The sequence below is a fragment of the Canis aureus genome, chromosome 2 (genome assembly GCF_053574225.1).
Source record: "Canis aureus isolate CA01 chromosome 2, VMU_Caureus_v.1.0, whole genome shotgun sequence".
Taxonomy (NCBI): domain Eukaryota; kingdom Metazoa; phylum Chordata; class Mammalia; order Carnivora; family Canidae; genus Canis; species Canis aureus.
This window is the reverse complement of record NC_135612.1, coordinates 32,951,009-32,963,115: the sequence shown is the minus strand read 5'-3', so window position 1 is coordinate 32,963,115 and position 12,107 is coordinate 32,951,009. Positions and strand designations below refer to the sequence as shown.

Genomic DNA, 12,107 nt, shown 5'->3' with positions numbered 1-12,107 from the left:
CATTGTGTGTGTGTGTATATCTTTATCCATTCACATCGATGTGGATGGAACTAGAGAGTATTGTGCTGAGCGAAATAAGGCAATCAGAGAAAGACAATTATCATATGGTTTCACTCATATGTGGAATATAAGAAACAATGCAGGGAATCATAGGGTAAAGGAGGGAAAACTGAAGGGAAAGTCATCAGAAAGGGAGAAAAACCATGAGAGACTCTTAACGATAAGAAGCAAACTGAGGGTTGCTGGACGGGAGGTTGGGTGGAGGGATGGGATAATTGGGTGACAGGCATTAAGGAAAGCACATGATGTGATGAGCACTGGGTGTTATAAGCAACTGATAAATTACTGAACACTACATCTGAAACTAAGTATGTACTTTATGTACATTTGTAGAAATTGTACATAGTGAATTTAAATTTTAAAAATCTATAGTTAATGGACATAATGCTGACAGACTGAACATGTTCACCTTATTGAAACAAGGAAAGGATTTCCACTCTCACCCTTTGTATGTAACTGATTTTAGCCAGTCTCTGCTCTAGTGTAAGGAACAGAAGATGTCTGTTAAATGTCACAGGGTGCTAACTGTTATGAAGAAGGAAGAGTATGAAATGAGATTGGGGAAAGGCCGTTTCTACATATGGTGGTTACACCAGAAAGGATTATCTGAACAAGGGAGATATGATCAGAAATCTATAAGTAATTGCCTAGGAGAAGACTATTTCAGGCGGATGGCAAATACAAAGTGAGACAAAAAGCCAGAACCTAGAATATACTACAGGGCTGGCAACGATGATGATGTAAAGGGGCCAGGAAAGAAAGACAAAGGAGGGAGGAAGGAATACATTAAAGAGGATACCAGGGCTCATGTAAAGTCATACAGATCACAGTCAGAAGTTTACTTCCTATTTAAGTTACAGGGGTATATTGGTGGGTTTTAAGCAGAGGACCAGTATATTCTGATTGAGATGGTTTTCAAGGTGATTTTAAGAGAGTATCTCCGAATGTCCTGTAAGGAGATGATTCTGGAGCACACAGGAGATTAGGAGTGAAGGTAGATACATGGTCAGCCAGCTAGTATGTGGTATTCGTATAATAAACTGGGTGAGACCAGCTGGTTGGGCCCAGAAAGGCCAGCAGTTGGAGAGAAATGACTGAGTTAGTAATATATTTTAAAAGCAGAAAAAATAGGCACTTCTGGGGAAGATGACAGAGTAGGAGGACCCTAAATTCACTCCACAGATAAAACTAGATAACACTTATATCAGAGCAAATAACCCACAAAAGGACCCAAAGAATGGCTGAACAAACATCACAACTAAAATCAATCAAAGGATTCACAAAATAAAAAGTGTAAAATTTGACGCCTGAAACATTGGGGGAGAGAAGAATAAACAATGGGTTCAAACTTACACAATCATCAACTTAATACAGACAGCTATATGCAGAAAATGTTATATACTAACCACAAATCAAAAACCGGTAATAGATATGCAAAGAATAAAAAGAAAAGGAATCCAACTATATCACAAAAGAAAACCAGCAACCCATGAGAGAAAGAAAACTACCAGAGAAAAAGTTACAAAAACAATCACAAAACAAGTAACAAAATGGCAATAAATATGTATCTATCAATAATGTAAGTGGACTACTAATGCCCCAATCAAAAGACATACGGGGACAGAGTGGATAAAAAAATAAGACCCATCTATATGTTGCTTACAAGAGACTCATTTCAGACTTAAAGATACCTGCAGACTGAAGTGAGGGGATGGTGAAACTTTATATGCAAATGGATGTCAGAAGAAAGCTGGAGCACCAATACTTATATCAGACAAAACAGATTTTAAAACAAAGTCTATAACAAGAGACAAAGAAGAACTCTATATAATAATAAAGGGAATAATCCATCAAGAAGATATAACAATTATGCACCCAACATGGGAAAACCCAAATACATAAAGAGGTAATAACAAACATAAAAGGGACTAATTGGTAGTAATAATAATAATAATTGTAGGGACTTTAACAACCCACTTAGATTATTATGGACAAATAATCTAAACAGAAAAACAACAAGGAAACAGTGGCTTTGAATGACACACTGAACCAGATGGATTTAACAGATACATTCAAGACATTCCATTCTAAAGCAGCAGAAGACACATTCTTTTCAGCAGCACACAGAACATTCACCAGAAGAGATCACATGAAAAAAAAAAAAAAAAGGAGAGATCACATGTTAGCCCACAGAATAAGTCTCAACAAATTCAAGATCAAAGTCATACCATTCATAATCTTTTCTGACCACAATGCTATGAAACTAGAAGTCAACCATAGAAAAAATCTGGGAAGAACACAAATATATGGAGGTTAAATAACATGCTACAAAAATGAATGGGTTAACCAAGAAATCAGAAAGTACCTGGAAACAAATGAAAGTGAAAACGCAATGGTCCAAAACTTTTCGGATGCAGCAAAAATGGTTCTAAGAGGAAAGTTTCTAGCAATGGAGGCCTACCTCAAGAAGAAAGAAAAGAAACAACCTAATTTTATACTTAAAGGAGCTAGAAATAGAACAAACAAACCCTAAAACCAGCATAAGGAAGGAAATATTAAAGATTAGAGGAGAAATAAATGATACAGAAACTAAAAAAAAAAAAAAAAAAAAAAAGAACAGATCAACAAAACCAGGAGGTGGTTTTTAGAAAAGATCAACATTACTGATAAACCTCTAGCCAAACTTACCAAAGAGAAAGAGAGAAAGAGAGAGAGAGAGAGAGAGAAAGGACCCCAATAAATAAAATCACAAGTGAAAGAGGAGAAATAACAACCACACCACAGAAATACAAACTGTAAGAAAATATTATGAAAGACAATATGCCAAAAACTTAGACAACCAAGAAAAAATGGATAAATTCCTACAAACATATAAACTATCAAACCTGAAGCAGGAAGAATGGAAAATTTGAATAGGCTGATAACCAGAAAGGAGACTGTATCAGTAATCAAAAAACTCCCAACAGGAGAGCACCTGAGTGGCTCAGGTGGTTATCTGCCTTCAGCTCAGGTCGTGATCCCAGGGCCCTGGCATCAAGCCCCACATCCGGCATCCTGGTCAGCAGGGAGCCTGCTTCTCCTGCTTTCTGCCACTCCCCCTGCTTATGTCTATGCTCTCTCTCGCTCTCTCTCAAATAAATAAAATCTTTAAAAAAAAAACAAAATAACAACTCTCAACTGTGGAGGCCGAGAAAACTAGGGCCATTCAAGTTTAACATTGGCACAAGTATAGCCATTGTAGCTTCGGTAGCCATCTCAGGCCATTGTGACCAGGCCACTGTGACCAGGTACTGAACTCTACCTTACCTCGGCTACAGGCAAAATCACACAGCATGCCCTTATCAGAATAAGGAAGCAAGAGCTTGTGAGACCTCTTTACTGGAGATTCTCACCCCCACCCTTACTGAAAAACCCCACCTTACCCCTAGACCAGCCCATAAAAACCCAGCTGTAACCCACCTCAGGGTCCAAGTCCCTGCTCCGCTGTGTTGGGTATACTTGGACCCAAGCTCAAGCTTGTTAATAAACCCTCATGTACTTGCATCGGTGTCAGCTCCTTGGTGGTTTTCTCGGATTCGCAATCTTGGGCACAACACCAACAAATGAAAATCCAAGACCAGTTAGCCTCACAGGCAAATTCTATCAAACATTTAGGAACAGTTAATACCTATTCTTCTGAAACTATTCCAAATAATAAAAGAGGAAGGAAAACTTCCAAGCTATGAGGCCAGGATTACCCTGATAGCAAAACCAGATAGAGACACCACGCAAAAGAAGAAAACTATAGGGCAGTATCTCTGATAAACAGATGCAAAAATCCTCAAAAAAATACTAGCAAACTGAATCCAACAATACATTAAAAAAAAAATCATTCACCACAATCAAGTGGTATTTTGGGATCCAAGGGTGGTTGAACATTCACAAATCGATCAATATGATACAGCACATCAGTAAGAGAAGATTTTTTTTTTAAATGATCATTTCAACAGACACAGAAAAAGCATCTGACAAAATACATCCATCCATGATAAAAACCCTCAACAAAGTGGGTTTAGAGGGAACATACCTCAACATAATAAACACCATATATGAAAAACCCATAGTGAACATCATACACAATGGGGAAAAACCAAAAGCTGTACCCCTGAGGTCAGCAATAGGACAAGGATAGGATGTCCATTCTCAAAAAAAGTGGGGTTTTAAACAGACAGACAGGGGTGTGGGGGAGGGGAAGTAAAGGGAAGAGCAGAGGGGGAGAGAGAAGGGTAAGAATCTCAAGCAGAACTCAATGTGGAGCTAGATCCCATGACCCTGAGATCATAACCTGAGCCGAAACCAAGAGTTGGATGCTTACCCTACTGAGCCAACCAGGTGCCCCCACTCTTACCACTTGTATTCAACATAGTACTGAAAGTCCTAGCCATAGCAATCATACAACAAAAAGAAATAAAAGGTATTCATATCGGTGAGGAAGAAGTAAAACTTTCTGATTTGCAAATGACATAATACTCTACTTAGAAAATCCTAAAGAGGGACACCTGAGTGGCTCAGTTGGGGCACCCGGGTGGCTCAGTGGTTGAGCTTCTGCTTTGGCTCAGGTCATGATTCCAGGGTCCTGGGATCGAGTCCCTAATTGGGCTCCCTGTGAGGAGTCTGCTTCTCCCTCTGCCTATGTCTCTCTTTGTGTCTCTCAGGAATAAATAAATAAAATCTTTAAAAAAAAAAAAGAAAGAAAGAAAAAAAGGAAAGAAAATTCTAAAGACTCCACCAAAAAGTTACTAGAATGGAAAAATGAATTCAGTAAAATTACAGAATACAAAATTAATATGCAGAAATCTGTTGCATTTTTTACACTGATAATGAAGCAGCAGAAAGAGAAATCAAAGAATCAATCCCATTTAAAACTGCACCAAAAATAATAAGATATCTAGGAATAAACCTAAGCAAAAAGATGAAAGACCTGTACTCTGAAAACTATAAAACACTGATGAAAGAAACTCAAGACACAAAGAAATGGAAAGGCATTCCATGCTCATGGATTGGCAGAATAAATGCTGTTAAAATCTATCTACCCAGAGCAATCTAGAGGTTTAATATAATCCCTATCCAAATACCAATAGCATTTTTTGAAGAACTAGAACAATCCTAAAATTTATATGGTAACACAAAAACCTCAAATAGCCAAAGCAATGTAGAAGAACAACAAAGCTAGAGGCATCACAATTCTGGACTTCAAGTTATATTACCAAGCTGTAGTGATCAAAATAATATGGAACTGGCACAAAAACAGACACACAAATCAGTGGAAGAGAACACAAAACCCAGAAATGGACCCACAACTCTATGGTTAACTAATCTTCGACAAAGCAAGAAAGAATATCCAATGGAAAAATGACAATCTCTTCAATAAATGGCGTTGGCAAAACTGGACAGCTACATGCAAAAGAACAAAACTGGACCATTTTCTTACACCATGCACAAAAATAAATTCAAAATGGATAAAAGACCTAAAACCATAAAAATCCTAAAAGAGAGCACAGGCAGTAATGTCTCTAACATCAGAAAAGCAACATTTTTCTAGATTCCTCCTGAGGCAAAGAAAAGCAAAAATAAACTATTGGGACTTCCATCAAAATAAAAAGCTCTGCACAGCAAAGGAAACAATCAACAAAACTAAAAGGCAATCGATAGAGTGGGAGAAGATATTTACAAATGACATACCTGATAAAAGGTTAGTACCCAAAATATAAAGAACTTATAAAACTCAACATTCATAATCCAATAAAAAAAATGGGCAGAAGACATGAACAGACATTTCTCCAAAGAAGAGGTACAGACCGCTAACAGACACATGAAAAGAAACTCAACTCAACATCACTCATTATCAAGGAAACACAAATCAAAACTATAATGAAGTATCACTCACACCTGTGAAAATGGCTAAACTCAAAAATATAAGAGCAAGTATTGGTGAGGATGTGGACAAAAAGGAACTCTCTTGCATTGTTGGTGGGAATGCAAGCTGGTACAGCCACTCTGGAAAACAGTATAGAGGGTCCTCAAAGAGTTAACAGAACTACTCTACGATCCAATAAATGCACTACTGGGTATTTATCCCCAAAATATAAAAACACTAAGTAAAAGGGATACATGCACTCTGATGTTTATAGCAGCATTATTTAAAATAGCCAGGGGATCCCTGGGTGGCGCAGCGGTTTGGCGCCTGCCTTTGGCCCAGGGCGCGATCCTGGAGACCCAGGATCGAATCCCACATCAGGCTCCCGGTGCATGGAGCCTGCTTCTCCCTCTGCCTATGTCTCTGCCTCTCTCTCTCTCTCTCTGTGACTATCATAAATGAATAAGAAATTAAAAAAAATAATAATAAAATAAAATAAAATAAAATAAAATAAAATAAAATAAAATAGCCAGGATATGGAAGTAGCCCAAGTGTCCACAGATAGATGAATGGATAAATATGCAGTATATGTGTGTGTTTGTGCACGCATGCGCACACACACACACACACACACAGGAATATTACTCAGCCATAAAAAAGAATGAAATCTTGTCATTTACAATGACATACATGGAGCTACAGAGTACAATGCTAAGTGAAACAAGTCAGGAAAGACAAATACCATATGATTGTACTTATATGTGTTAATAAATAAATGAGCAAAGGGAAAAAAGAGAGGGAAAGAGAAAAATCAAGAAACAGACTCTTAACTACAGAAAACAAACTGATGGTTACCAGAGAGAGGGTGGGTCAGAGGGTCGGTAAAATAGGTGATGGAAATGAAGGAGTGCACTTGTGATGAGCAATGAGAGATGAATGGAATTGTTGAATCACTATATTGTACACCTGAAACTAATATAACACTATATGTTAACTATATTGGAATTAAGTTTTTTTTTTTAAGTAGAAATGATTAAGATTTGCTGGTGGAGTGGGTATGAAGTAAGAGAGAAACACCAGATTCTCATGGTAGGAATATGCTCAGTAGAAATACCTTTTGCTTTTTAAATTTCTATCATGAAAAAGTAATAGCTTAAAGTTAAGAAAACTTTTCTAAAAGTCATGAAAAAAATTTTTACATAAAAATGAGCAAGATAAAGGTATCAAGGTCAAATCCAATACAAAGTTACCTTTAAAAAGAGAAAATAAGAAACAGAATAACATCCCTTCAATGAATGCAGGCCAGAAAGATGTGCCCTCCAAAAAAAAAAAAAAAAAAAAAAAATCAATAATCTACCACAATAATCTACCACTTCTAAAAAAGTTTTTAACAATTCACAAAATTATCAAAATATGAAAGAAACAATGTAAGCTAGAATTAGGACAACCAAAATATTAAATAGTAAGATTCGGTAAAAAATTACCAAAAAAAATTACAAAATATAGACTAAACTAGAAAGAACATAAGAGCAAATGAACACAACAGATGGTGCTTTAACACAAACAGGAGGAAATGAAGAAAAAGAAAGGTATTTGAGAGAAGTGGTAAACACTGATTCTAAAAGATATCCAAAACACAATGATGACCACATGTCCATGAGAGAACTAAAGGATACAAACTATAAAAACTGTAATACACAGAAAAAAACCTAAAACTACATTTTAAAGGAACACATCCCTTATCTTTGAATATTGCCTACAGTAACTAACATGAAAACATATTCTAGTAAAATTACTGAAAGAAAGTACAGCATATACAGGGAGGAAATAGATTATTACCATCACACTATCAGAAGGGAGGAATATGTGATCCAAAGACTTACTACCAAGAAAAGCTAACTTTCAAGTTTGGGCACAAACTGTCATGGACAAATGATCCCAGGGCTCCTATCCTCTGAACCCTGCTGAATAACTGACTAGAAAGTGAGCTTCAGTCAATCCTAATGAAATAAGAGAGAAAGGGCTAGAAGAAGCATTAAACAGAGTAAAACTAAGACTAAATGAAGATTCAACATAAGGATTGTATATAATAGCTATTATGCTTTGGTAAACATAAGTATAATCATGTTAATAAAGTTGGAAGGAAGAAGTCAGCATAGGCCAAAAAAATTTTCAAACTATTTTCAGGAACTCTATTCATGTTTATACAAGAATTGAATCCTGAGTCCGTTGTTTTGAGATAAAGTAAATGAATAACTATTAGTCATTCTAATTCTGTTATCCCCTAAAGAGGATTTTCAGTATAGAAGAAAACAGATGTAACAGCAGAGGTTAAAGTAGAAATCTTGCAGTTCTGATTGAACTAATATATCAGTATAGACTCAAAAGAAAAAAGCCAGTCAGTGGACTGCCCAACCATTCATCATATCTCTGTCACTGAAAAGATCTAGGAACAGAATAGAATAACAGCCCAGTAATCTGAAATGCCATAACCACTAAAAGTCACCAAAGGAAGATTCCAGGTGGAGGGCAGGAACTATATGACAAGCCTAAAGCATCATGTCACATCATACTGCACAGAGGTTACCAATGGACCACCAAAGTCATTTCCAGAGACAAACTGAAGAGGATCCTGATGTCTAGAGATGAGATCATTTGAGTTTCAATAGGATCATAATCACAATTATCAAAGCCCATCATTCACAATGAGTTTAAAATCCATGAGTTCACAATGATATAAAAGGAAAAAACTAACTGGTCACCTTCAGAGAATGATAGGGAAACAATTCATCCTCTTAAAAATAAAAATAGGAGGAAAAAAAACTTAAGCTTTTAATCCCTTCTTGCTTATGCAAATAGCACCGCTGGGTAACCAACTAAAGCATCTGGGAGTACCTGGTGCCTCTATATAAAGTATTATAAAGTATGTAAGTAAGAAAGAAATGAAGCCATTAGAAGAGCAGTGTTTTCAACCCCAGTGGAGTAATGGCCTCAGGCTCCAAGCATCAGCATCAGTAGCTGCTAACATCACATATGGAAAGACAAGAGGCACCAGGTACTTCTAGATGCTAGGTCATAATCACCAATGGTCTTGCCAATGGGACTGAACTACCTGGAATTCTGAATCAGGGCAAATTTGCAGAAAGACGAGGCTGAAGAACAGGCTGAAGTACAGCAAGAGTATGCAAATCCAGGTTGCAGGGAAGCCCAAAATGTCAAAGGCCCAGGTTCCTCAACAGATTGATTATTGAGAAAAAGGGAAAAAAAAAAAAATAAAGGAAGAAACTAAGGTTACCATAAGAAACTTAAAAAAAAAAAAAGAAATTATTGATTAAAAAGGGATTTAAGAAGTGGAAGCACACTTGGGTAATATAAACTGTCCAGGAATACAAGTCAGTCTTATCTCCAAATCAGGACAGCAATCAGTTTAGTTTAGTGGAGACCACAAGAAGGGCTTCTAGAAACTGCACAGGACTTCTTCTAGACCTGAGTTTTGGTGACTAAAGTATCCACCTAATAATTGTTAACCTAAACATTCACTTTGCAGGGTTTTCTATATTCATGTTTTTTATTTGGAGGGAAAAAAAGTGTTTTTTAGAAAAGTTGGGGAAATAATTCTAAATCAATTCCGTAGCTTCTTTTCAATAAAATGGTGATGGTTACTTCCACTGATGTAATTACAGAAATGAAGCCATTCTAAAGGCAAAGATTCCCCCAATGCCAGCACTGAATACCTGGTATCTTCACTGTGCCACTGGAAGAAGTGTCGTCCGTGTAGGGATGGCTACTCTCTACCACCACAGGCTGAGAGGACAAGCGGCCACTCTGTGAGTCTGTGGCTACGTCCTCCAGTTCAGTAACACAAAGCTCCAGCAACATATCTGCCACCTGGTGAAGGAAGCAGGGACACATATCAAGTCAGGATACTACTCCTGCTCACCCTGCTCCAGATCTTTCCACAGGCACAGGGTGGCAAAGTGGAGGACTTGGGAATTTGTGAAATCTAGTTTAAATCAGGGCTTGGTTCCCTTGCCTATAAACATCAAAATAGGACACAGCTCATAGAGGTGCCTAAATATGTAAGTACATAGGTGGGCGGTGCCTGACATATACAAGGCACTCAACACGTGCCAACTGATGAAACTGTGTGATAACAGTTTCCTTCTACACAAAGACAAGATTACTTCCAAGAAAAGAAAAATCTTCCTCAGGAACAAAATATCAAGGACCAGAAAGGTGATAAAATGACCAAGATCCAAGAAGACATCTGGGGAACAATAGGAATAGAGAAGAATGATCAAGCCATCCAGGACAAACAGCAGCAGAATATCTGGAACAAGGAGCTATAAATACAAACATAAACAGGGATTTCTCTTGATTCAGGACATTAAAGGTCAACCCCCATACCATATTCCTTCAACAATCCATGATGTCTTTATTTCATTTAAAAATTTTAGTGATTCATATACAAGTGGTCAAAACTGGTGATTATAAACTCCTTGATTTCTATTTTTAAATTAAGAATAGGTTAATATAGCAATAACAACATATAAATTTTCTAAATTCAGAAAAAGAACTATTCTGTCTTCCATACTTTTCAGGAATTATTTTTTTCTCTATTTCTCTTCATATGTAGATAACAGATTAGCTTATTAAACAGTTTTTTATTAATGACAAACTAGTATCACTGCCATCCAGGTATTAGGACTATAAATTCATACATCTCTCTTTTAAGAATTCCAAATATTAGGCCAGGATAGGACATAGGATTAGCATCTTGCCAATAGTCAGGACAGTTTGAAGACAATCCTATTTTTGCCTCTGTCTCCCCTTGAACCTGGTGTGGGTGTGTGTCACTGAGACAGAGATGTTAGTATTACCGAACACCTACTGAATAGCCCATCAGGGGTCTTTTGGGCTGCACAATCTTCCCCTGCAAAACACATCAGAGAGACCAACAAGCTTCTCAGGAGAGGATGACACAGGGGTTATAGATGTGGATCTGCCCTCAGAGCACTCAGCATCCAATACCATTTCTCCTACCCATCAGCAACCTAGGTGCTTATGAGCCAGAAACAGCCTCTCAAGAGTCTCAGTTTCCTTATCTGTAAACAGAGAACATCAACATCTACCCTCTGTACTAAGAACATACCAGAAATGGACCTGGCAGATATGTGTGCAACAAATGCTGGGCACTGTTACTTTAAATACATGTACTCGTTCATATCCTTTCCTCTCACAAATGCAATAAACTTGTAAAGGAAAAAAAATTAGGGATCCCTGGGTGGCGCAGTGGTTTGGCGCCTGCCTTTGGCCCAGGGCGCGATCCTGGAGACCCGGGATCGAATCCCACATCGGGCTCCCGGTGCATGGAGCCTGCTTCTCCCTCTGCCTGTGTCTCTGCCTCTCTCTCTCTCTCTCTCTGTGTGGCTATCATAAATAAATAAAAATTAAAAAAAAAAACAAAAAAAACAAAAAAGAAAAAAAAATTAAACTTTTGCTTGTGGCAACAAGCCCCAAATGATTTACTAACTACCAAACCATTTACTGTTTTCAAGACCACTCAACCATACTTAAGTACCCTCTCATTTGGGTGGTAGTGATATGGGACCCAGAGAAACACAGATTATACATCTGTACAGAGCACATGACATCAGACTCCCTGATGTGGCCAGGTCTAAAAAGGCAGAGCAAGGCTACTGACACAGAAGTCCTTAATTTAGGACTGATCAATGCAATTTCTAAGATATACTGATACAATATTGACTTTATATCCCAAACCAGCCACATGTGGCTATACAAATTTAAATTAATTAAAGTTAAATAAAATGAAAACTTCAGTTCCTCAGGTACATTTTAAGTGGCCAACAGCTACACATGACTGGAAGCTATCACAATGCATGGCTCAGCTATAGAACATTGCCATCACAGCAGAAAATCCTATTAGATCTAGTGTTACCAAATATAAAAACCTACTTAAAGCTATCATAATTAAACCACTGTAGTATTAGCCCATAAAGAGTTAGGTTAATAGAAAAGAGTCCATAAATGGACCCAAATATATACAGGAATTTAAAATGATTAAAATAGTTTCAAATTATTGAGAAAAGGATAGATTATCCCATAATCTGGTGTCAGACAACATGCTTGC

The 12,107-nt window shown here is 37.3% G+C and overlaps 1 protein-coding gene across 10 annotated transcripts in view; it reads right to left on the bottom strand.

The window, feature by feature from the left end:
• The window catches only part of HERC2 (HECT and RLD domain containing E3 ubiquitin protein ligase 2), a 243,912-nt gene that overhangs the window by 42,286 nt on the left and 189,519 nt on the right, over positions 1-12,107 (bottom strand). For all 10 annotated transcript variants that reach the window (XM_077868196.1, XM_077868211.1, XM_077868216.1 and 7 more), the window contains one exon: positions 9,691-9,844. In XM_077868196.1, the coding sequence (XP_077724322.1) occupies positions 9,691-9,844 (154 nt within the window). The remainder of the gene's footprint in view (positions 1-9,690; positions 9,845-12,107) is intronic.